This window comes from Miniopterus natalensis, chromosome 8 (assembly GCF_054644295.1).
Source record: "Miniopterus natalensis isolate mMinNat1 chromosome 8, mMinNat1.hap1, whole genome shotgun sequence".
Taxonomy (NCBI): Eukaryota; Metazoa; Chordata; class Mammalia; order Chiroptera; family Miniopteridae; genus Miniopterus; species Miniopterus natalensis.
In genome coordinates, this window is record NC_142088.1 from 4,307,140 (window position 1) to 4,333,051 (window position 25,912).

Below are 25,912 nucleotides of genomic sequence, written 5' to 3' on the forward strand. Positions count from 1 at the left end.
TACACATTAGATCCAGGAGTTTTCATTTTGCCACTTACCATGGGACACTTTAACTGTTTCCACTTTCCCATATGTAGGAGCAGATGAGAGCAGTAATACCCTTACCAGCCTCAGGAGATGGTCTCAGTGGAAGGGATTCAATGACTTGTTGTCCATGAAGACATTGTAGAGCTCCTTACAAGTGTGTTCTCATTTTCATTACTATTTTTAGGGAAGCAGCAGAACTGTGGAGATGAACCTACAGCTCCTTAGGGCTGTGGGACAACCAACAAACAATCATGCATTTCATACTAGTTGAGCCACACACATCCTACCTGCTCACTAGTGGGAAAGGCAAGGATGAAAGACTTGCTGGGAGCAGACATGCCTGTTCTGGTCTAGAAAGAAGAGTCAGGAACTACACATCTTGGTCAACAATGGACGGCTTATAGGGCAGTGATCTCCTGAGATTATAATGGAGCTGAACAATTCCTATTGCCTGGTGCCTATGGAGCCATCATAGCATCTTAGTGCTTTCTGAAGAGAAACACCTCAAGAAGAGCCTGAGGTAGGTCCTTCAGGATCCGTTCCAGAAGGCACTGTTGTCATAGAGATGACAGCGCCACGCCCATTAGTGCCCCTGGAGACATTCCAGTGCGAAAAGATGTGGGGGTGGAAGACAGTGATATTGATGATCCTGACCTAGGGATCTAGGCTAATGTGTGTTTGTGTCTTAGTTTTTTTGTTTTGTTTTGTTTTTTTAAATATGCCTTTATTGATTTCAGAAAGAGGAAAGGAGACGGAGAAAGAGATTGAAACATCAATGATGAGTCATTGATCGGCTGCCTCCTGCACGCCTCCTGGTGGGGATTGAGCCCGCAACCCAGGCATGTGCACTGACCAGGAATCGAACCCTGATCGCCTGGATCCTAGGTCAACGCTCAACCGCTGAGCCACGCCCAGCCGGGCTGTATTTTAGTTTTTAACAAAAATGTTTAAAAACTGAAAGAAAAATAAAACATTAAAAACAGAAAAAAAGCTTATGCTGTAGAATATAAAGAAAAAATATTTTAGCACAGTTTACAATGTGTTTTAAGCTAAGTGTTATTATAAGAGAGCCAAAAGTTTAAAATTTTTTTAAAATTTATAAAGTTACAGTAAGCTAAGGTTAACTTACTAAAGAAAAATAGACGTTCAGTGTAGCCAAATGCAGTGTTTATCAAGTCTGCAGCGGTGGACAGTGAGGTCGTAGCCTTCTTACTCACCACTCACTCACTCACTCACTCAGAACAATTTCCAGGCCTGTGAGCTCCACTCATGGTAAGTGCCCTATACAGGTGCACCACTGTTTACTTTTACTTTCATACCTGATTTTTACCGTACCTTTTCAATGTCCGCAGTATTCAGTATAGTAGCATGCTGTACAGGCTTGTAAACTAAGAGCAATAGGCTAGACTGTACAGCTTAGGTGTGCAGTAGGCTAGACCACCTACATTGTGTAAGTGCACTCCGTGATGTTTGCACGGTGACAAAATCGCCCAACAATGCATTTCTCTGAATATGTCCCCCTCATTAAGCAACAGATGACTGTAGTTACAGAAAAGCCTATAAAGCTGGTATTTTTGAGAAATAGAATGTTTCCAAAAATTTCCTCAAAATGTGTTCCACTAGGTATCACCAAAAAGGACTGGGTGGTGACATCAGTGTGGGAACAGGCTTGCTCACCCAGGCCTTCTCTGAGACCACGAGAATGAATTTCCAATGAGGATATGGGATGCAGGATGTGCCAAATTTATTTAACAACAGAACCCCTTTTCCACAGAGCATCTGCCAAGAGGTTTCATGAAACATACTTTGGGAATTAAACTTTCCCACTGGACATAATGTTATGTGGGCATATGGACCAGCTTGAGGGGAACGAGAATAACTGTTAACATTTGATCAGCAGCAGGCAGTTGCTGGACGTGCTGTAAAAGGAGCAAACGCACTCTCCCTCCAGGTACTGAGACAGCAGGACACTCCCCTGAAGCACCTGCTCCCAGCCCCTGCAGCCCCACCAGCTATGCAGCTCCGCACGCCAGTCACACACAGTAAATCTACACTTTATTTTTTGTTCTGAAATGTGCTTTTTCCCTCAGTGAACTTTAGTATCAGTCCAGACCTCCACTTCCCCTTAAAAACAAAACAAAACACACACACATACACACACGCCACCCTCCAACCAGGTGAAAAATCCCCGGCGATTATTCTATAACAAATATTGACACGGGGGGGAAAAGACATGTTGAAATGTATTAGAATCAGAACCTGTACAAAAAAAAAAAAAAATTAAAATATAACCTGAAACTGTTCAAGTTCAGAAAGGCTAGTCAAGTCCTTTTCTCTTGCCAGGAGAATGCCATCATCAGAGGGCTCTGGGTCATCAGCCAAGGAGGGATGGAAAGAAAGACAGAAGCAGCAACAGGTCCTTCCCAGACAGAGGGGCCTCAGCACCACCATCCCCACCACGGATGCAGCCAGGAGTAATTAAAGATCTGGGGAGAGCAAGTGTTGGCAGACAGCCCCAGTGGGCAGCTGGGGTCATCACACCAAAAACCGTCTGAGCAGGCAGAGGCACCAGTGACCACCAAGCTGGAAGCAGCTTCTGCCACCGAGCAGACCCACAGCACCCTCCACCGGGGCTCAGATACCAGACGTTAATCAGCCCAGTGCTCCCGACTAACGAGAGATTTGAGCTGGGCTTAAGAGGCTGAACACCCGCAGGTTTAGTAAACACAGCCCAGCATCGCATCCCTCCATGGCCTGATCAGAGCTGCCAATGAGGGACAAGGCAGGAGAGGGGAAACAGAGCATGTGATACCTAGCTAGAGTGCCTGCACCACTGTGGGTGCTGTGGTACATGGGGTGGAGGAGTGCCCCCTCCTCACTCAGAGAGGAGCCTCCTTCGCAGTCATCCCTGTGGGCCAGTTAAAGCTGACTCCGGCTATGACCAGCCTGACAAAATGACATGGAGCAAAAGAAAAACTGGGAGAGACAAGCCCTTAAACAGAGACGAGAACCTCCTGGAGGGGAGCCGGGCAGTGTCTGACCCTGTTGGGATGGCATCAGTGGAGCCCCTGAGTCTGAAGGAACAACTGGGGAGAAGGGCATGGGCAAGGGAAAGGAGTGAACGGTTCTTCTGGAACAGTACCAACAGGGTGGGGAGGCGCTGGTGAGGGGACGGGCAGGTCTGGAACTCACTGAAGGTAGAGAGGAGGAAATAGGCCCTCGGTGTCCCCTCCCCACCTGACCCAGGCCTGGTGAGTGCCAGCTGCCCCAGCCGGCCCTAGTGGCGGCTGGAGACCAGACCTTTCACTTTGGACATCTTCTTGGTGGGCTGCCTCTGCTCAGCGTGAGGGGGACACTCCCGTTCAGCCAACTGTTGTTCCATCTCCTGAGCTGAGGAGGACGCGGTGGCTTTGAGGGTCTTCTTGATGTTGGTAACCTGGAGGGAGACAGAATCCACGTGCTCAGTCTGTAAGCACAGGAACCATGGAGGAGCGTTCTCACTATAATGGGACCACCGGGGAAGAAGCCAGGATCCTCTGCAGGGACACCTGGAATCACCTTCAGACACTTGAACAGGGAGAACCAAGCAGGGGCTACTCGTGGGAGATACGTGGAAATGAGTAGAGCCAAAAAGTGGAACGAATGCCTGCTTGGTTGAAAAGAGAAAGAAAGGCACGTGGAAGTGGACATTTAGTAAAGAGGTACACCACCAAAGGTGAAAGCAAGCAGTGGGTAAAACGGCCTTAGCAAAAGGAAGCGTGACCAAGAACCCAGGCCCAGCTGACCAAGCAACTCCACAAACACTCTGGGGATGCAGCTCCCCAAGCCCTTCCTGAAGAACCAGAGGATGAACGTCAGCCACCTAAGTGATCAATGACAAAAATGTAGGAAAAGCTGGCGAAATGCCATCACACTACTGCTTTCAGGACACCTTTCTTCACTTAACAGAGGAGGAGCTCAAATATATGTATGCAGCTCGCGACCCCTTTCCCACGTCAGAACACACATCTTCTGTAACGCCTGCACACTGCTGCTCTACCATGAACGTTCCACCATCTCCACGCTCACTCCCAGCCTGCTGTTTGTGTGTCCGGAGCTCCTATGCCAGCCTTCTGTCTATCTCTGCGTACTTCTGAGAACAGCTGCGGAGGACATAGTCCTACACGGGAGCTTTCCAGCGAAGGGTCTGCACATTTCAGTTTCATGGCGATCGCTATACTGCCTCTGAAAAGCAACTGTGCCAACTACGTGCCTGTTTATATGCACATTCCCCAGCACCAGTTCTAGTGGGCCCTGGATGCCTCTGCCCTTTGCTGACTGACGGGAAGAAAAGCCAAAGAGAAATCATTAGCTTTTTTTTTAATATTTAGAAAGAAGAAAGAGAAGGCTGGTGCCGAGTAAGGTGCTACATGTTTGCTGGGGAGAAGGGGATTCCACATTCGCTGGGAAGCAGGTCTGGTTTTCTACAGAGGGAGAACAGAGTTGTCAAGGTCAAAAGTTCTCAAGAGAGTACCTGGAGCTTCAGTAAGAGGCAGTCCAGCCCCACCGGGCGTGGCTCAGTGGTTGAGCGTCGACCTAGGATCCAGGAGATGGTGGTTTGATTCCCAGTCGGGGCACATGCCCAGGCTGCGGGCTTGATCCCCAGTCGGGGGTGCGCAGGAGGCAGCTGATTAATGACGACTCTCTCATCATTGATGTTTCTATCTCTCTCTCTCTCCCTCTCCCTTCCTCTCTCTGAAATCAATAAAGATATATTTAATAAAAAAAAAAAAAAGGCAGTCCAAACTCAGAGCTGAAACACCACCTCCAGAGTGAGACAAAATTACGTTCCTGGAGGAGATCTATCACCTGCAGAATGAGCCTCAACTAGATTGTACATCATTTTTAATTCTAATTTTTGTTGTTCTGAGATACAGGAAGAGCCATGCCCCAAACTATTGTCCTCAATCAACACTATAACCTTTCTGAAAGCAACATAGGGGATGTGGGCTGAGACTGTGAAAACAGAGGGCTGCCTAAGTCTGGGTTTACCAGCATCCTGCCAAGCCAATCTTTTCTTTTTAAAAGAATAGTTTAATATTTTTAGGGGGGGGGGAGAGAGAGAAACACTGATCAGCTGCCTCCTGCACACCCCCTACCAGGGATCACGCCCACAACCCGGGTATGTGCCCTGACAGGGAATCGAACCGGCAACCTTTCGGTGCACAGGATGACACTCAACCAAGCCACACAGGCCAGGTTATATCTTGTTCAGCAGAGTGACTTGATAAGACAGTGAAAAACCAGGAGCAAGTGGATAGCTTGCCACTCTTTCTCTTATAAAAGAGATGGGTTTGGCCCAGCCGGGTGTGGCTCAGCAGTTGAGCGTGGACCTAGGATCCAGGAGATCGGGGTTCGGTTCCCGGTAAGGGCACATGCCCAGGTTGCGGGCTGCAGCCAATCGATGACTCTCTCATCATTGATGTTTCTATCTCTCTCTCTCCCTCTCCCTTCCTCTCTCTGAAGTCAATAAAGATATATTAAAAAAAAAAAAAAAAGATGGGTTTGTTTGTCTTATTTCAAGGCATATTTTGATGCTCTTAAAGGAGAGATTAAGAAGTGTGATTTCTCAGTTATCACTGCTTTATAAAATAAATGTTTATAAAAACATTCCAAGGCTTCTCCAGTTTGATGCTTTCTTTTTTTTAATTTAATTTAATTTTATTTTTGTTTAAAATATTACAGATGTCTCTTTTTCTCCCCAATGACCCGTTGATGCTTTCTAAGTATTCTAAAGAAAATTAATTAAGATCTTAACAAGAACTCACAGCAGGACAAATTTATTTCTTTGCACGTCAGTTACATCTGATATCCAATGTGTTAAAAGATACTGCAACTTAAAATATACATTAAGACAATGAAAGAAAACTTGATTTATGCCCATACTTTCAGTACCTGGGATGCACTGCCTGAGTGAACTTGTTTTAAAGTTTCCCCAAAAGCTGACAAGACTCTAAGCTTTGACCACGCTCCCTCTCTTCTCATACTGGCCTGCTCCAGATTTTCTAGAAGATTAAGTCAGTAGATTGTTTTCACTGGTATTGAAGGTGGTCTGTAGCCTTTTCCTCAAATGTCTAAGTAAATCCAACCCTTACTGCCACCTGGTGGCAGCATCAGGCTCTGTCAGCAGGGGTCTCCAGAGTCACGTTTTGCATCAGTGAGCCACTGATCACAAATCCATGCATCCTGGCTCTTCTTTAAAAAAATAATCCTACTTTAAAGAGTCCACACTACTGTCTAAGTATTGGTCGTGCCTCAACATTAGCCCACTTTCTAAAGTACCTCTGCTCACACCTACCTCCTTTCATCAGATGCTATTCATCATGGATAAACTTAAACCAGTCGAAATTCTAAATCTAGCATCATTCCTTCTTCTTGGCTAACCACCACAATCCAAGCCCACCACCTAACACACAATCGGAAACAGTCCAGGCACCACGGCGCAGCCAACAGCGATCAGACTTCCAACCTTCCAGCCAAGTTAAAGACAGTTTGTTTCACACAGGCTACTCCAGTCAGGTGGGCACGTTTCCCCTCCAAACCTCATGTTTCCAGGGTTTGATTTACGGGTTAGAATCAGTGGAGAGGACAGAGTGATTAGTCCTTCCTCCTTTACTCAGACATCAATCCCAGGTCAGGGAAGAGGCCACAATATTTAAGGTGATACATCTTATCAGAGAAGCAGCAGGCTTATTTCACAGTTGTATTTGTCTTTGGCTAAGCTAAATTAAATGCAGTTCATATTTCCTTGGCTAAAAGTAGGGTAAAAATGAACGATGGATTAAACAACCACAGAATAAGTATGTATAGTACATAGAAGAGTGTGTGTGTCCAAAACAAATTCACTCTAGTTCATGAAAAGCAGAGTTTAGTAATCCACTGATACACACACGTATAGGTTGTGCCAGAAATACTCAGTTCAATAAATATGTGAGCAACTACTATGGGTTAGGCATGGGACAAGGAGCTGATCTTACAAAGACAAAAAAGATACAGGCTTTATTTTCAAGGATACAAAGAACAGAGATGGGGAAATCTTCAAATTTCACAAATCCCCCCTCAAAAGGCACATCTACTTACTATGCTCCTTAGTTATAATTCTGGGCCCCACTCTACCACACTTCTGGACACTAGATTTATAAAACTCATTAAATACCATTAGCACTTCAAGCCCTATCACACTAGAAAAGGACTTCCAATGCTAACTTTAAGTAAATATTCTTTTTCTTTTTTAATTGATTTTGAGACAGAAGAATAGAGAAAGAGAGAGAAACACCGGTGTGGGAGAGAAACATCGATCAGTTGCCTCCCACACACACCCAACCAGGGATTGAACCTGGACCTGGGTATGTGCCCTGACTGGGAATTAACCCTGCCACCTCTTAGTGCACAGGACAATGCTCCAACCAACCGAGCCACACCAGCAGGGCCCAATGCTAACATTTGGATCTTAAGGGCTCCAAACGAATTCTGAGCTCACACCACAGATTCCAGGCTACCGGCACAAAAACAAATGCCACTGAGAGGCTAAAAGTGTCCTAAACAAGCGGGTGTCACTAAAACCACAATCACACACTTCTATCTTCACTTGCATTTCATCCACCCATTTTTTTCCCTTTCTTCTTTTTCTAGTATGAAATACATCATGCACTTTGAAAGGTTACAACATGCATGTAGTTTAGAGAAGGGTAAAATGGCACTGCCCCTACCACACAGCTCAAGGACAGCAGTACTCGGCCCCGAAGCCCCATGTGCCCCAAGTGCCAGGTGCCCCTGCCCAACCGCACCCCTCCCTCCACCGCACCTGACAACCACCATCCTTCTATCCGTCTTTTTCACCCTTTCATGGGAAACTTTTGCATAGTCCTTTGCTATTTTTCCAAAAAATGAAACGATGTTGATCTCTGAATTTGAATTTTCCTGTTCTTATAGTCCAATCTTCAAAACAGCCGTTGTTTCCACCATAAGTTAAAAAAAAGATACGTGAAAGTTTTCCCTGGATATATTTCTTGCTATAATCACAACCTGGCTGTAGAGAGCTAAAATCTACTTTGTGTAATTTATTTAGCGGCTCAACTTCAGGCACCCCACTGACTTCATTTATTAATTCAAGTGGCTGATCAGATCTGCCTCACAGTGCTGTCCAAAGCAAATTCAACACCACAGAGCAAAACTAAGAAGAGCTTAGACTGGTGCCTCCTTCTGTCCACCTTTTAGGTACATCCCCAAATTCATTTCTTTCATGCATGTGTACTGAGGAATGTAAAACACTCTCTGCTTTCCAAGCCTGCTCACACTCTGCCAATCAGCAAGCAGAAAAGAGATGGAGAGCACCAAGAACAGAGATCCTGTCACACTCACCTCCACCCCAGCACCCAGCCAGCGCCTGTTTGTTGATAACTGCTTATTTCATCAACAAGACTCACAAGACAAAGGAATAGCAATCCCCTGGAGCAGGGGAACAAGGTCCCCTCCTTACCTCTGCCTCCACCTGCTGCTGAGTTCGGCTGTGGTTCTCCTTGTACTGGTTGGCTCTCAGTACTTGCTGCTCGATGCCTAGCAGGACTGCTTCACAGCCATCACACCTGCAAAGGAGAGAACCAATCCTGAGCCACAGAGAGGCCTGGGCACTTGCCTCCAGGCTCCAATCTCCCTCCCCATCTCCTTACAGGGTCTTTCTGTAGCACCCCCTCTGCCAGGGCTCTTACCTCTGCACTCCCTCCAAAAGGCAAGCGTTACTAAACATAGGGCACATTACACAGGACACGCGGAGACAAACATGGAGGATGTGGGGTAGTTTTTTAGAGTACAGCTTTAATCTCCAAGCTTTGTGTCCAATGGGAAAGTTTTACACATTGTGAGATAAAAGGAATTAGGAGACACTTTACACTTTTTCTTTTCTTAAAAATATAACTTTATTGATTTCAGAGAGAGGAAGGAAGAGGGAGAGAGAGAGAGAAACATCAATGATGAGAAAGTCATTGATCGGCTGCCTCCTACACACCCCGACTGGCAATCAAGCCCGCAACCCAGGCATGTGCCCTGACCGGGAATCAAACCACAATCTCCTGGATCCTAGATCAAAGCTCCTATTTTGAAGATTGTCTCAGAAGTTTAAATTACTTCCTGACTATGATTCCCCTCATTTTCTTTTCCCTACTTTTTATTTTGAAAATTTTAAACCTAAAAGATGTTGAAATAGTACAATGAATACCCACATACCCTTCACTTAAGAGTCAATAGCTTTACCCGCCCGGGCGTGGCTCAGTGGTTGAGCGTCGACCTAGGATCCAGGAGATTGCGGTTTGATTCCCGGTCAGGGGGGTGCAGGAGGCAGCCGATTAATGACTCTCTCATCATCGATGTTTCTCTCTCTCTCTTCCTCTCCCTTCCTCTCTCTGAAATCAATAGACATATTTAAAAAAAAAAAAAAAGTCAATAGCTTTGAACAGCTTGCCCTATTTGTGGTACCATTCTACATCCCAATTTTGTTTCAAATTGAACTCCTACACCTAAACACAAGCTTTAAGAACCTGTACTAGTAAACGTCCTGGGACAGGGGTTAGGACAGCACCTCTGGGTTTCCACATGCTGGGGGCTAAAAACATAGGAAGCCAGACCATGGACGTGAAAACTGTCCAGCATCTCAAGTGCGGCTTAAGACAGCCAAGCGCAGGGGTTGGAAAGCTAGACTTTGTACACCAGACCATTTTCATGTTAGGGATATTTCCTAAGTTTATTTCTCACTTACTCTGCTTTAATAGTTGTACATCTTTCGAAAGCTCCTTTTTTGGTCAGAGGTTGTAAAGGGAAGGTGTTTGGTTGGGGTCACAGCTGGGCTAGAACTTGGGGTGAGAGGTGGGCATCAGATGCCCTGGGGTCCAATAGTAGCTTAAGGGGGAGGGGGGACATTAGACTTGGAGTCAAAGCTGGGCCACTCATCTCTGGATATATTCCTCTTGGGGATAAGCCAGAGATTTCATCTATTTTATAAAAAATAATTTCCTTTCCACTCTGCATAAAGCTCACCTACTCTGCTTCCTGACCTCCAAAATGCCATGAGCCAGCCCAGGAACATACTCCCCTCACCGCGAACCTCTCTCTAACCCTGGCCCTCCTTCAAAACTCAGCTAAAGCCTCATTTCTGACTAAGCCCATCTGGCTTTATAAGCCCCAAATCATTTAAATAACTTTGTAACAAACCCTTGTAGAACCCAGAACGGCTCTTGCAAACAACCAATTCTATTAAAATAGAGTACATGCAAGTATCCCGCTTCTTTTTTTTATATACCAGAATATAGTTATATTAATATAGAGTCTGTGTTCCAACTTAGAATAGCCCATTCCTTGTCTTCACTATCCCTCACAAAGTTTTATAAACACTAGCCCAATGTTACTGACACTGAACACGGGTTTTATTAGCCAAAGACTCTTACCAACACTAACTTCCTGAGCTTCATCAAACTCTGAGGCAAAGCACAGGGTCCGTGTCACATAACTAGGCTTCAGAGGCTCCATCTGCCAATCCTGGGCATTTTACAGCCCACCATTAAATAGTCCCCACCTGCACTAGGACAAGGACTATTTTACAACCAAGGCACTAAGAGGCCTGAAATGATTCCTGTTGCCACACAGGTATAGTCACAAATGTAACCCTTCACTCTCTGGCTTACTGTCCCAAGGTCCCAGCTCCCAGGCAGCCCCAGCTAATACCTGGAGATCATATTTCCCCAGGCAAAGGCTAGCTATCCCCCTCCCTAAAAAGAAGGGAACCCCTCCATCATTCAGCCTCACCACTCTTGCAAGGTCTTGACAATATTATTGATGTCCTTCTTTCGGATGTCACGGCCAATGCAGAAGTCTACTTCCAGAAGCTGGTTTCGCTGGTCCAGCTTGCCCTGGATGATGTCAGTGTAGACAGCCTCGATGATGAGGTCTTCCAGTTCCCGGAGATTCCGCATCTCCAGGTCCTTCAGCAGCACGGAGTAGGGGATACACTGCAGATAAGGCCATGTGATATTTACAAAAACAACTGACAAGTATTAAAGAAATGCAGGTATTGCTGACACAGCCAAAGGCTGCCTCAGGACTTTGGGAAATGCAGCGTAGTGATAATTATTGTAGTGATAATTATTAACATCTATGGCAACAAGAGATGGATAAATGAGTTGTAAAACCTGTGGGATCCAAACAAGACCTATAGCATCTAGCAAAGCATTCTCCAAGATTCTCTTACTCCTGGACTTTGCCCTGCCTTCAATTTTTATGCTCTGAAGCAAACTCTTTGAGATCCCAAAGACTCTTTCCAAAGAAAAAGGGAAATACTCAGTATATGCCACTCTGCCACCTTCTGGAAGCTTACAGACTTTGCATAAAATGCCAGCTCGTCACAAAATTCCAAACACTCTCAAACGCTAGCGAGGAAAAATGGGGGCTTACCGGCAGAGCACAAGCAAACACACATGCAGGCTAACACACCCACTACCAGTGGCCAGCAGTACAGCCAACTCAGAGTCACCCCCAAGTTTACAGTTCTTTTCTCAAACTCTTGCAACCAATGTCAACTCCCAACAATAGTCATTTGGGCTGTACCAAAATTCTGCATGACTCTAAGACAACTGGATATCTAAACATCCAGTTTCCTGCAAATCCTGATACACATTATTTTTAGTTTGGAAATTAACACAGTGATCAAATTTTCAGAAACCGACAGGGAAATGCATACAGAGAAGAGGGTAACAGTAAACATACCTAGAAGGGTTTTCTATGACTAAAGGTCTGAAATCCAGGGGTGGCAGGTGGGCTCACAATGGGTAGTTGGAAAAATGAAGGAAAAAGTCACTCGTACACTCTGCTACACTTAAGAAGTCCATGATTAGGACAAAAAAAAAAGTCAGGTCATCATTTCATAACAAAATAGGCCTCCCTCCCATCTGGGATGTCAGGCTAAGAATCAGAAGTCTGTGGTTGGTACTGACTTCAGCAACTGAAACGGCAATGCAGGAACAAACATATACCCCTCAAGCTACATCACAGGGGACAAACACAAAAAGCAACTCTTTCAAAGACAGAGCCCCACAAACACTTAGACCCTCAGGCTGGGATTGGGCAAGAGCCAAATCAACTTTAAACTAAACAAATCTGGATCTTCTTTGTTAATGACTATGAGCAGCTGGTTGCCAGGCTGCTTCTAAAGTGAGTGGGGCAGAGAACTCAGATACAGTGGAGTGTGACATCTTACAGAAGGTTCAGGTCTAAAGTGAGCATGTAAGGCAAAAATCCCAATTAGTATAATTAATTTCAAAAATCCCCAGAAGAAGGTGGCATATTAAAAATCTACTTCTCAGTAAGTCCAACATAACAAGTTTTCCTTCCAGCATTAGCACAGTTCGCTACACAGGGAGCAGGAAATGAAGTGTTAACTTGCCTTGAGATGCCTTATTGTTTGAAAATACCTATCTTTAGACAGCAGTCTCCCTCTAGGATGGCAAATGCTCACACTACTTGAGGCGCCATGGCATGCCAGAACTGAGACCTGCTGATTTACAATCGCTCCTGGGTATATTTTTCCTAAATGGGAGGGTAATTATCAACACTATTTTAATTATCTTTTTCTCTTTTGTCCTTTGCCAAGTAAATTTTATGCATTTATGCTATGACTGTACCGTGTGCAGCTGGGAAAGGAAACAGGGTGAGACAGGAAAGGGCCCAGGACTGTACCTTCATTCTCGACGCCAAGCTCACGATGGTAAGGTGCTTCAGCTTGTTCTGCTGAACCGTGCTCAGTTCTGGGAGGCTCTTCTTGTTGGCTACTCAGTCCCACCCACCACAAAAATCAAGACATAAAATAAAATTAGGATTTTTTTATGGAATAAGCACACCACTTCCCCACACCAAATCTACTACTAAATCAGTCATGACTCTGCACTTACTCATTAGGCAAACTTCCCATGAGTACCTCCTGTCATCCCTGGAAGACCATGTGCTTCCAAAGAAGACAAGACTCTGTCTCTACACACAAGGAGCCTCATCTCCTGAAACCCAGGCATGAATGCACAAAGTGATGACCATTATCTTAATGGAATAATACTATCTGTGCCCTTTGTGACATTCAATCAAGTTCAACACGTCTTCACTGAACATCTGTTACGTGCAAGGCACCATCTTAAATGATTTGGGGGCATTGAGGAGAAAGGATGGGCCTTGTCAAGACTGCTGCATACACACCTCCAGGGGCACCAACCACCTGGAGTGATGTGACTCAATGGCCCTGGACTTGTCCTCAGTGTTACAATCGGATGTTTCAACAGCTACAAATGCAAGGCAGAACTAACAGAAGAAAGGTACAAACTACCAGAAGAGAACAAAAGGGTGAGGAAGAGAGGAAGAAGGGAGGAAGGGAGAGAGAGAGAGAGCTAGGGAAAGAGGGGGAAAGGGGCGAGAGAAAGACAAAGAGCAAGTGAGCCCAATCACATTGGGGAGGTACAGTACAGGAGAAAAAAGAAATAGAGTTTGAGATAGCCTTGAAGGACAGGCAAAATTCCAGTAATAGCAACGATGCTAACGAGAGCCATGGCGGCAGCCACAGGTAACATACAGGCAAGTTTTACTCAGTGTAGAAGCACACACAGATCCAGATGCACATACACACATCCAGTCCTCACAAAAACCCTACAAGACAGATTCTAAATGCTTTCAATTCCTTATCCATAATCCTGGATTCCAAAAAGGTGAATCCAAAACTATTTCTTTTTCCTTGAGCATGGTGCTAAAATTCATCTGGTAGCGATTTCTGGCCTGATTTAAGGTGGGCTTTTTTATCCTACTTGTGAATATTCACTTGGTTTGCTACAAAATTATGATTGTGGCCCTGGCCAGGCGGCTCAGGTGGTTGGAGTGTCATCCTGTACAGCAAAAGGCTGCGGCATTATTTCTGCTCAGGGCACATACCTAGCTTGCAGGTTCGATCCCCAGTCGGGGCACGTATAGGAGGCAGTCAATGTTTCTCTCATACTGATGTCTGTCTGTCTCTCTCTCTATCCCTTCCTCTCTCTCTAAAAAATCAATAAAAAACATATCCTTGGGTGAGAGCTAAAAAAACAATTATGATTGTGTTTGACTACAGGTGCTGCCCACACCCCTCAGGGGTGTTACATAAAAAGGCATGTGCGTATTACCTTTTTAAATTCCCCCAAATTCTAAATTCTGAAACATCTAGCCGAAGGAGTGCAGGTCAAGGACTGTGGACCTGGATTATTACAGAGAAGGAAACTGAGGTACAGAAGATTATTTCATTTGCCAAAAGACACTACCAGTGGAAGTGGAGCTAGAATACAATGCAGGCAGTCTGGTTCCAGAGTCCGTGCAATGCTGCTTCTTTAGTAAGAACAGAAACAGAAAACACACTCAACTGGAACAAAGTGAAGGTCAGAAAAAACTGGCAAGTGGCAACCTGTCCAGTCTGACAGCAGCAAAGAATAGGCATAAGTGACCAGCAAGAAAGACAGTGAGAAAGAGGGGAAGTCAGGAGTATAGTAGGGGAGGTCCTGAGTCACACCACTAAAATAAACTACCAGGTTTTTGTCATGCCACTAAAATAAACAGGGAAGCCAGGCAAAATGGCTTGGGTGGAAGGTAAGTTAGCATTTGGACACACATGCACCTCATTCCTCATATTTATGGTTCTAATTTTAAATGACTCAAATGACCTACAGAAGAGAATGGGCTAAGTAGATTGTGGAGAATTAGGTAATGAAATACTAAAAATGACTATGCAGACTCAAAACACAAATAAATGCCTATGACATATGTGAAAAAAAGCACAATATAAAATTGTGTATATAATTTAATTATACCTACATAACAGACAGCCCAAGCAGAGGGGGAAAAATGTGTACCATAATGCTAACAGCAGGGTAACACTGGTATAACTATGAGTGACTTTTCCCCCCTATTTTCCAAATTTTCTTCAACACAGTATAGTGATATTATTTTGATCATATTTAAAATGCTTAAATACAAGTGGGTATTCTGACATTTCACAACACTCCAAGTGTTCTACAAACTCCAGTCCTCAAGAATCTCATCTGGAACATAAACAAGGGCTATATTTACTGATGAACATAAACATAGTCCCCGTTTTACACACTGGGAAAGAAAAGGTAAGAAGGGAGAGTCCTCGTGTAAGATCACCCACAGAGCCCAGTAAAATGGATAACAGCCAGGCCAAGAAGTTCCCACCCCATGCTTTTACACCCCAAACCTCAGTGATCTTCCTGGAGGCAACACATCTAAACAGAGCGAAATAATTAAGAACAGTCTTTGGAGGATCTTAACCAGCTCACCTATATAATCTGGATATGTTCCATAGGCGAACAGGTTCAGCAACTGAAAATATGCAGCGTTAGCTCCTTCTGCAAGCTGAGGAGGAAAAGAAACAGTTCATGGGCCCAGCTGTCTACCAGTCACTGCAGTGCTCAAGCAGAGGGCGGGCGACCATGCATCACAACTCTGTACTTTTTTATTAGCTGATCCCTTCCAACTCCTGCATTCTTTGGAAAAAAGTAAGAAAGATTATTAAAGCCCCCAATTTAACTTTTCTCTCTAGGGAATACGTGTTTCACATTTCATACAGCACACCCAAGGAACTGCTTTTGCTTCCACATACACACAAGGCAGTGAGTACTGGAAGCAGTTCAAGTTTTCTCAAGATTCCCTTTCCATTAAAATGAGCACTGGAGCAGCTTTGTCCACACACCAGCTTGTCGGGCACAGCACAAGCCACTAATCCAAACGGGACAAAGTGTAAGGTTAGTTCCAAGTTTCAGGACTCTATGTGGACTGTGGCACTGGGAGAGGTAAGCACAGCATAAGGGGAGACAGAAGAGCCAGGCTGGGACAGGAAGCCAGGATATCAGGCGACCACAAATATTTTCATTGCAATTATTTATTCCTCACTAATGCCAGGGTCAAAGAGCTATCTGTAGGAGGAAAAAGAAAGAGACACTGTTCTGCCTGAACTGTTCTGCTCTTCTGTCAACTACCTTGACTGGGTGTTTCTTTTACTCAAAAATATGGACCCGTTACTCCTCCAATTTACCAAACTCAGTAAAGTCTAAACAGGAAACCCCAAGTTATTCTGTGGACACCAATGAAATGCTACTTAATTTTAACCATCTTTTAAAAAATGGTTCCAAGAACTACGTCCATAACTTCAGACCACCGAAAGGCAACTAGCTTATTCCCAGCTTACATACGGGAAAAACAGACTATGGGGAGATAAAGGTGGTTTGCTAAGCACCCCAATTAGAGCAGGCATCCTAATACCCAAGTCTACCTTTTCAGGTCTATTAATAACCTCCTGAGGTCCTGATCAGAGGTGGAAGAAACCACCAAATCTAGGCCCCACTTTTCAAACAGATGATGACAAAACTAGCCTATTTTCTCTAGAGGAGATGCTCTAAAACTTCTCCCACGGGCCCAAGTCAATGGGTCTTTCCAGTTTTAATTTTCATCTACTTCCTCTTAGCCAATCTTTCATAATTACAAAACAACCAGTTGGCATATTCATTCAGGCTTCCCATGAACCTGAAGGAACTTATTACCCTCTAGTCATCTCTTCTGTTTAAATGATTAGCTATCAAGCCATGAAAAGACATAAAGGAAATTTAAATGCATATTACTAAGTGAAAGAAGTCAATCTGAAAAAGCTACAGGCTATATGATTCCATCTATAACATAATGGAAAAGTCAAAACTACAAAGATAGTAAAAAGGGCAGTGGTTGCCAGGGGTTAGAAGGAAGGGAATGATGAACAGGTAGAACACAGAATACTTTTTAAAAAAGAGCCCAGTTCTCCTCAATTTTTCTCAGAACATTCCCTTTCCATCTCTGAGATACTAAATTTGTACTGAAAGCCACTGTGTGTCAGTCTACATATTAAGTTGTAAGGAAACAATGGTGAGCACAACAGAGCATACAGTCTAAACAAGACTGATACATAAAAATTCACAATTCAAAAATAAAAGCAGCTCTTTTGGTCTCTGGCTGTTTCAGGGAGAAGAGATGACACCATGTCCACGAGTCTGCAATGGATGGTCGTGGGAAACTGCTCCAATTTCCTGATCAAGAGGAATAAGCAGATGTACAGCAGCCAGTCCTGTTATCTGAAGGCCTGCAACTCCTACAACCAGCTGATTCACCACAAAGCTGTGGGCGTGGAGCCAGCAGCCAACAGCAAAGGTGTCCTAGTGGTCGTGAAGTGAAGAACCGGCCAAAAAAAGCCAACTACCTCCTAGTGTAAACCACCATCAGCAAGAACGCCCAGGCCACCCGCAGTGGCATCATGCACATGATCTACAAGAACTGCCCAGGTTTGTGGATAGAAGCCATCTGTAGAGACAGCACCATCCTGGCAGCCAGAAAGAAGCTGTGATGGTGAAAAGGAAGATGGCCCACCCTACCAAGAGAACCTGAACACAACCCCCAAAGTAATAAAGATGCCACCAGACTTCTATCTATCTCAATCAATATAAAAGTATCAATCAATAAGTAAATACAGTCATTCTCTATATCCACAGGCTTCACACTGATTCAACTAACCATGAATCAAAACTATTTAGGGGGGAAAATCCCAGGAAGTTCCAATAAGCAAGCCTTGAGTTAGCCATGCACCAAGCACTATGCTGAATCCATGCGAATGAAGTGATGTGTAGGCATACCCTGCCATATATGCAAACACTATGCTATTTTATATAAGAGACTTGAGCATCAGAGGGGGATCCTGGAACCAATCCCTCGTGGATACTGAGGGGCAACTATATAAAAGTACCCAAAGTGGGAAGTAGAGGTTGAAAAGTATAGGCTGCTTTACATCTCTTTATTCCACTTGGTCATTCCTCAATGGGTCATCTCATTTTGAAGGCACAATAGCCAAAACTGGATACCCAAGGTTTTAATAACTACAATCAAACAAAGAAGCAAAGCAAAAAGGACCACCTCCCAGCGTGTAACAGTCATATCCTTGTTACATATCCACTTTACACACCTACACAACACTGCACTTCTCCACAGGAGCAGTACGTTCCTTATTCATGCCTGTGTCAAGTTCAACAGCAATCACTCTCTGCCATTATGTACCTGACCAGTCTTCCTTGTCTATATTTGCACTGGAGACTTTTGTCCCTAAGAATGCCTGAAATTACCCCTGTTAAACATTAGGCCATGTCTATACTCTATGCTTCTAACTTATTAGGTTCACCTGGGTTTTTTCCCGATCTTTCAAATTATCAGCAACCCAATCTAACTTTACCTCAAATTCAAACAAAATTGCTGACTAGAAGGAGTCCAGGACATCATCCTTGCTCTCTTCTTCTCCTGTCCCACCAATTCCCATCCCTCCCTCAACAGGGTACCTCACAGGTCCCCAATGCTTTGGAACTGAAATTCCTTGGAAACCTAGAGACTCAAAAGAAGGCTTAAAATAAAGAAGATAGACAAATTGTTCTTACCTCCTGCACATTGGCCAGCTCCAGCAGTTCTCCAAAGACATATACTCCAGGAGCCTCCAAGACTTGGTTTATGAGAGCAGTGAGAGCTGAGCCACTAGTACCTTTGGCTAGTAAAATAAACTGTTCCAGGAGGTTACTTGAGGGTTTCTGTTCACCTGCCATTCTCTGGCCTTAAGATCTGTCCAAAAGAAATGTGTTTTCCATCATTTTTCCTTCTCCTTTGCAAAGTCTATGCTTTATTTAATGCTGGTTCAGATATCAGAATAATTTTATAGTATTAAAAAAGAAAAAAAACAGTTCCTGAGTCCAGATGCTATGACTACTTAGTGAGATGGGTAGGGTTCAACCCGGAGTTAAAGGGATTTTGTCCTTATGTTGTGGTTTGAAACACACTTAGTAAAAGCTACTTTATCCCCATCTGACCCTCTCCCAAAGGCAGCATATTCTAAGCCCTTAAACCTAACCAGGACCTAAAGAAACACACAGGAGTTTCTCAGTAGCTGTTTTATATCCACCTCATTTATAGACTCATTAAGAAAAAGAGAACCTTGCCCATACACAGAGGTGGCAGATGTAAGCAAAAGCAATCAGTTACAGCTTCCAGTGTGTCATTAGACTCCATCCGACCTACAGCCAGGTACAGATAAGGAAAAGGCAGAAAAAACAGACCAAGAAAGATGTCTCAATCAGAGAAGTCATTTAAGCATAGAAGAAAGGGAGAAATCATCTTGAAAGATAAGCAGCAACATATTCAAACTAAGAAAATACATGGTGTGTTAAGTCCATGAAAAAAATCCCTCAATTTGGCCTCCTACTTGATATGTGACATTTTACCAAACTTGACTTCAGAATTTGTATGAAAGCTCCAGAAAACAATAAAAAGGTCTCAGAGAACAATGAAAATATTATATTGCCATCTTGAAGACAGTAGGAACAGGAGAGTCCCTCAACAGTCTAATCACACGAGAGTATGCGAACACACACACTGCACACCTACTGTACAGGAATCCTGCATGAGAAAAGATTAGTCCTCCAAGAATGATACGTACTGGGGCAGTAGGACAAAATGAAGGATAATTACAGTAAGCTGAAGCAGAGAACAATTCAAAGGAGGGTAGTTTGGTGCAAGAGAAACTAAGTTTTCCTGGGGAGGCAGGCAGCCCTTTTTAGAAACAAGTATGTCACCTCACTTAAGGTTACCTAAGGTCTTGTCGGAAACAACAAAAAAATGAAGTGCCAGGGAATAAAGGTAGCTGAGAAGAGAGAGGGGAAGAGGAGAGAAGGGGAGAGGAAGAAGAGGGGTAGGTGATGCTTAGGAGGACGAACGAAAACCTCCTTTCCAAGCGGACACGTGTGAAGAGATTGAATGGATGGGGCTGGGGGTGGACAAGGATTCGACAAATGGGCAGAAATTTCGGTCCTTCAAAAAAAATCTCGGCCTAAGGAGCAAAGCCCGTAGGAGCAACGAGCTGAGGAGACGCGGATAATCGCTTTCTTCTGGAGTGGGCGGGCCCGGGGAGGAGGCTAGAGACACACGGGTGATCAATTCCCGTCGTACGGGGCGCTATTTTGATGGAGAGCAGAGGCGCAAAGCCGCAACCTTCGGGAGTGGGGAAGCGAGAGCAGCGGCGGAGCGGGAGCCGAGGGTCTCAGGCGGGGGTGGACTGACCCGCGGCGTGCTCCAGAAGGGGCGGCGGGCGCGGAGTGAGGAGCCCAGGGGCGCGCTCCCGGGGGCGGGGGCGGGGCGCTGTGGCCGCGGGCTTTCCGGGCGGCGGGCGCGAAGCCGGACAGCCCCGACCAACCTGGCCGGCCAGGTCCCGCCTTCTCGCCGGCCCCTACCTGTCCTCGCCGCCTCTCCTGCCTCTAGGTCGCTGTCTCGGCCTCCCGGCGCCTGCCCTCAGGTTGTCAAGCGTCCATGATCGGCCCGGCGTCCGACGCTTTTCTACCTCCGCCGACCCGTCGGCCTTATCGCTCCCCCGGAAGCGTCCCACTGCTGCACTCGAGTTCCGCCCACATTAGGTTCCCCTCCCTGTGCTAACAGCCTCAAACCTCCAATGGGGCTCGGCCAGAGGAAGGGGTCCCTGCGGGACTGTGGCCCAGGAATGGGGTGGGTAGAGGCCTAAGAAAGAAAATACAGCCTAGGCTGTACTGGGGCCCAAACCATCGCCTTCACGGAGCTGAAATCCACCCCTTTTGAATGAGCTCTACCCCCCAATAAGCTCCCTATGGCGGCTGCAGCTTCCCCGAGGTATGGAGACGTATTAAGCCTAATAACTGTTTATTAATCGTTTTTCCATGTGCCAAGTGCTGTACATTGTCTCGTTGAATTCGCATAACTCTATGGCCTGTAATATTATACTCATTTTTCAGGTGAATTAACTAAGCCTAAAAATCCAAAAGCCAGTACGTAGCGGATTCCGCTTTGGAACCTAGGCTATCTGAAGGCCAAAGGCCATGTTCTTGACCTCTATTCAGAAGGTTTTTTTAAATAAGCAAGAGATGGGTTGAGCCGACAATGCCTGTGACCAAAATGACATTCGTGGCTGCATTTGGAACCTACCAACTTCCCCTGGAAGATGGCTAAGGAATTGCTAGATAACTGAACACTTCAGCTGATTCCTTTGAAGTACAGTAAACACCACAGACTTTCAGGGTTTTTGTCTTTTTTGCTCTTTAGAATACGTTTATTAAAGCTGAGGACACTAAAACAAGGAAAGGATTAAGATAAAAGAAGCAACAGGGGAGGGGGGGGCCTGCTGTGGCTCTCTAGAAACATGGGAAAGAAAGTGAGCCAAGGTAGGGCTGCTGTTAGCTCACTGGAAAGTCAGAAAAAAGGGGGGCCTTGGAAACAGGTTCAGGAGGTTAGCCCAGGAGGAACTGCTGCTGCCCATTGTTCCCCTGGTTGCAAGTCTCATGGGGACCTTTAGAGTTTAGGAGAAAGAAAATTCACTCAAAAAGGAGATTGAAGCATGTGTACCCCAAGGAGGGAACGCCGACTTTCAGGTCTTAAAGATGAGGAAAAGACCTCTATTTGCCTTTTGTGCTTTAAAGTGCAGAAATCAGACAGAACAGATGCAAAGGAGTCCAACACCAATCCATTCATGTATTCAAAAAATTTCTTCAGCAACTATTATTTTCTAGAAGCCTATATGAAGAAAAACCAAGGTTCTTGCCCTCAAAACCTTCAATGTGTTAAGTGCCATGAGGAACAACAATTTGGAAGGCTCTCCCTGGGGACAGGTGATTTAAGGCAGGCTTCTGGAGGAGATGAGGCTTGAGTTGAGCCCAGAAGACGACGCAAGCAAGTCACAAAGGATGTAAGCCATATAAAAGAATTTTTCTTTGATCTTAAGGGCATTTGGAAGCTAGTTAGGGTTTTTAAGCTGTGGAGAGGTATGAGTAATTGCCATTATAGAATGATCACACCAGCTGCTATAGGAATGGGTTGGATATGGAGAGAACTGGAGCAGGGAAACCCTTGAGGTGACTTGATGTATTCCAGATAAGAGACTGAGATCTTGAACAAAGGCAGTGGCAGTTGGGCATCTGAAAGACAGGATGTTTTTGGAGACATTTAGACCACAGAAGCTTTAAGACTTGGTGGCCAGGTGAAAGCAGAGAAAGGGAAGGAGGATATCACCCAGCATCTGCTGGGGAGGGCAGAGCTGTCTGGAGGTGGTGGTAAGGGAACAGGACAGTGGGAGAGGAGGGGCAAATTTGGTGGTGGAAGGAAGAAAACTAAGTTCTGTTGGAGTGCCTCTACTTCCTCCAGAACAATGTCCAGACTCCAAGGCTACAGCTAAAGCCCTCTGCAGTATGCCTCCTGCCAGCCCTCCCAGCTTTGTCTTGCCTCACACTCTTTCCAACCCAAACTCCAGGCCTTCCCATGCCCAATACAACCTACAAACCCTCCCGCCCTCACAGCAAGGCCTCAAGCTTGCTCTACCTTCTTTGCAAATCTCTTCCCTCATATTACCCTGTTAAAATCCTACCAACAACACCCCAGACTCCAAGATGACATCAGTAGTACCACCGAAGGAAAAGAAACTCATGGATGTCAAACGAGGGGAACTGCCAAGCTGGATACTGATGCAGAATTTCACCCCTAAAGCTGTTGCTGAAGCGTTTCAAAGAGGTCACTACCGGTATTACAAGTATGTCAGCGTCAAGAAAGGGAGCATCACTGGGGTTTCTATGGTGCTGGCAGCTTACGTGCTTTTCAACTACTGCCATTCTTATAAGGAACTCAAACAGGAGCAGTGAGTGAAGAGCACCACTGAAGAGGGCCCAGTGTGGACTCCACATTCCTGACCAGGACCTTCGCCCAGCGCCTTTCATATCATACTTAATAAAAGATGACTGGTTAAAACAAAATTTTTTTTTAAATTCTATCAACACTGTACACAAAGATTTCTTAAACTCTATGTAAAAAGCATTAATCATAAAAGAAAACACTGAACTCTTACACTAGAATTAAGAATTTCTGTGTATCAAAAGACACCAGTAAGGAGAGTGAAAAGACAAGCTACAGACTTGGAAAAGATACTCGCAAGCATATACCAGACAAAGAACTCAATTTCCGGACTATATAAAGAACTATAAATCCATAAGAAGACAAACAGCAGAGTAAAAAACAATAAACAAAAGATGTGAAAAAACATTTCACAAAAGAGTACATTCAAATAGCCAATAAGCACATGGAAAGGCCCTCAACACCAGAGACATTATAAATAAGGACTATATGTTATGAGATGCCACATTTAACCAAAATGGCTAAAAATAAAAGACTGACCCAGGAATAAGAGTAAACTAGAATTCTTACATTGGTGATGAAGGTGAAAATTGGTACACTTGCAAAACTGGCAATATCTACTGTTGCTGATCACCATACAAGCCAGCAACTCCTCTTCTGGAAATGAATTTACAAGTCCATAAAAAGAAACATAAAAATTCTCATTGCAACCCCTGGCCGAGTAGCTCAGCTGGTTAGAGCATCGACCTGATACTCCAAGGTTGTGGGTTCAATCCCTGGTCAGGGCACATACAAGAATCAACCAATGAATTTGTAAATGGGTGGAACAACAAATCAGTGTTTCTCTCCCCCTCTCTCTAAAAGAAAAAAATCAAGAAAAAATTTTAACAAAGAATGCTCACTGCAGCTTTGTTAATAAAAGCCAATAATTCATAACTAATAACCTAAATGTCGATCAACAATAGAACAGATAAATAGTGCTCTACACATACACTAGAATACTACTCAGCACTTAAAAAAAACAAGCTACTGCTACATACATAAGGATGAATGTCACAAAAATACTGATGAATGGAAAAAGTTAGACTCGCCCGGCCAGTGTGGCTCAGAGGTTGAGCATGAACCTATGATCCAGGAGATGGAGATGGCAGTTGGAGTCCCTGTCAGGGCACATGCCCGAGTTGCAGGCTCGATCCCCAGTAGGGGCTGTGCAGGAGGCAGTTGATCAATGACTCTCATTACTGATGTTTCTATCTCTCTCTCTCCCTCTCCCTTCCTCTCTCTGAAATCAGTAAAGACATATTTTTTTAAAAAGCCAGACTCATACTGTATCTACTGTATGATTACATTTAAATGAAATTCAAGAACAGACAAAACTGATCTATGGTAATAGAAGTCAGAAGAGTGGTTATCAGGATGCAGTACTGACTGGGAAGGGGCACAAGGGGTGCTGGAATAGTTCTATACCTTGATTTAGGAGGTGGTAACACTGATGCACACATATGCAAAAATTGTGCCCTTACTGTATGTTAAAAATCTAAAGATAAAATTTTTTAACGGAGAAAAAAAAGATCCTACTCATCCTTCAAGTTCAAATGCCACCTCCTCCACCCAAGTTTTGCCAGCTGGGATACATCTCTTCATTCGAGCCTCTGTAGCATTCGGATGTCCTTTCTTTTATGCCATTTAAACCACAGTCCATCTCCAATCTCAGTGGAGTCTCCTTATTTCCCTAACTAGATGATTATCTTGCTGGTGGCAGTGACCATGTCTTTCATCTTTTACTGACAGAGAGCCTGGCAAATCAGGAAAACTGAAAAAGCTGTTTGTTGAATTACAGGGAAGGATAAATTGGGTGGGTGCCCATATAGGTGAAAGGGGAACAAAAAGAGGAAGGAAGGCCTAGGAAAAGAAAATAGGAGAGCTCCAAGGAAACGGCTTGTATTACAATTTTACCTACTTCCTGAAATCTCATTAAATGTCACCTTGAGCAGCAAATAATGAATCAAAACACCAAGTCCTACCTAGACTGAAGATAAACAGACATCACACTTACAGGAAATCCACCAAATCCTTACCTAACTCACCTCTGGGTGTTCCAACCTGAATGGGGGAATTTCACCGAGGAGAATAATCATCGCATAGTCACGCTGCTAAAAATATCGCCAGCCCAGCGTGCAAGGGGCCAGGAGACCTAGGGCCTGATTCTAACTCTGCCCCAACTTGCTGTAACCGGTGGACAATCTCTTGGCCCCTGTGGGCCTCAGTTTCCTCATATGGAAAACAACAGGGGTCGGAGTAGCACATTCTCTCAAGTCCCCTCCTCTATCGATATTCTGGATACACAATCACTCTCTCCCAGTCCAACGCAGGAGCACAATAGACCCCCGCAAAACACGTAAAAGGCGCCCCAGACCAACAAGCCAGCGTGATTGGAAGGAGTCATTCTGTTACAGTATCTTCCATGGTTTAATCAGTGGTTTTGTTTGTTTGCAGCCTTACCATGATTTGCAGGAGATTTCTGAGTTCCATGTAAACAGAAGTTACCTCTCTGTGGGCTATCATCTTCCTTGGGAGTGAAGAGGGTCTTTCCCGCCTGGTTTCAACTCTCGGGATTCAGAAACCACCAAACCTAAGGGAGGGTTTATGAATTTGCGCACACTGCGCGGCACACTGGAGTCTAAGTTACAGAGGAACAGGTTTTACGGAATGCTGGGATTTGTAGTCCCTGGGCCTCTTTGCGCGCTGGGATCTGTGGTCCCCCTGTGCGCCCTGGAATGCTGGGAAATGTAGTCTTTGCCACATCACACAGTGTAAGCCGCGGTCATCGCAGCGCCCAGCGGCCGGAGCGGGCCCCTGGAGCCTCTGCAGATCTGAAGCCAACCCTCCGCAGGGGCCAACTCTAGGCAACAACAACGAATGAAAAATTTGTCCTGTGGGACTTCCCGGGAAGGGCCCTTCCCATTGACGCTCTTCGTCCCCCTGCGAAGCCGCTGAGTGTTTCTATTGGCTAGTGAGGATGCCAATCGCCGAGGAGGGCCTTCTATTGGCTTCGGGGCGGGCACTCCGAGGCTAGGGGGAAGGA

The 25,912-nt window shown here is 44.9% G+C and overlaps 1 protein-coding gene and 2 pseudogenes across 4 annotated transcripts; 2 read left to right on the forward strand and 1 right to left on the reverse strand.

The window, feature by feature from the left end:
* Positions 1 to 2,252: 2,252 nt before the first annotated feature.
* Positions 2,253 to 25,515, reverse strand: COPS7B (COP9 signalosome subunit 7B). Of its 4 annotated transcripts, none has more exons than XM_016204666.2 (7): positions 25,330 to 25,409; positions 18,576 to 18,753; positions 15,411 to 15,486; positions 12,787 to 12,875; positions 10,861 to 11,063; positions 8,546 to 8,651; positions 2,253 to 3,463 (listed from the first exon to the last, which is right to left on the reverse strand). In XM_016204666.2, exons 2-7 carry the CDS (start codon positions 18,735 to 18,737, stop codon positions 3,305 to 3,307), a joined length of 795 nt encoding a protein of 264 aa, XP_016060152.2. In that variant the 5' UTR covers positions 18,738 to 18,753; positions 25,330 to 25,409; the 3' UTR covers positions 2,253 to 3,304. The 4 variants fall into 4 exon arrangements, with proteins under 4 accessions (XP_016060152.2, XP_016060154.2, XP_016060155.2 ...); XM_016204668.2 differs by lacking the exon at positions 25,330 to 25,409 and adding an exon at positions 20,415 to 20,499; XM_016204669.2 differs by lacking the exon at positions 18,576 to 18,753 and having other exon boundaries at positions 25,330 to 25,515.
* Positions 17,139 to 17,541, forward strand: LOC148092541 (large ribosomal subunit protein eL28 pseudogene; annotated as a pseudogene).
* Positions 22,590 to 22,838, forward strand: LOC107530759 (ATP synthase F(0) complex subunit f, mitochondrial pseudogene; annotated as a pseudogene).
* Positions 25,516 to 25,912: the final 397 nt, after the last annotated feature.

Coding starts and splice junctions, on each gene's coding strand:
- COPS7B (XM_016204666.2), bottom strand. CDS start 18,737: ATGGCAGGTGAACAGAAACCCTCAAGTAACCTCCTGGAACAGTTTATT. Junction 8,652..10,860: donor GTCAAGACCTTGCAAGAGTG/GTGAGGCTGAAT, acceptor TCTCCTTTGCAG/GTGTGATGGCTGTGAAGCAG. Junction 3,464..8,545: donor AGCAGCAGGTGGAGGCAGAG/GTAAGGAGGGGA, acceptor GTCTCCCTCCAG/GTTACCAACATCAAGAAGAC.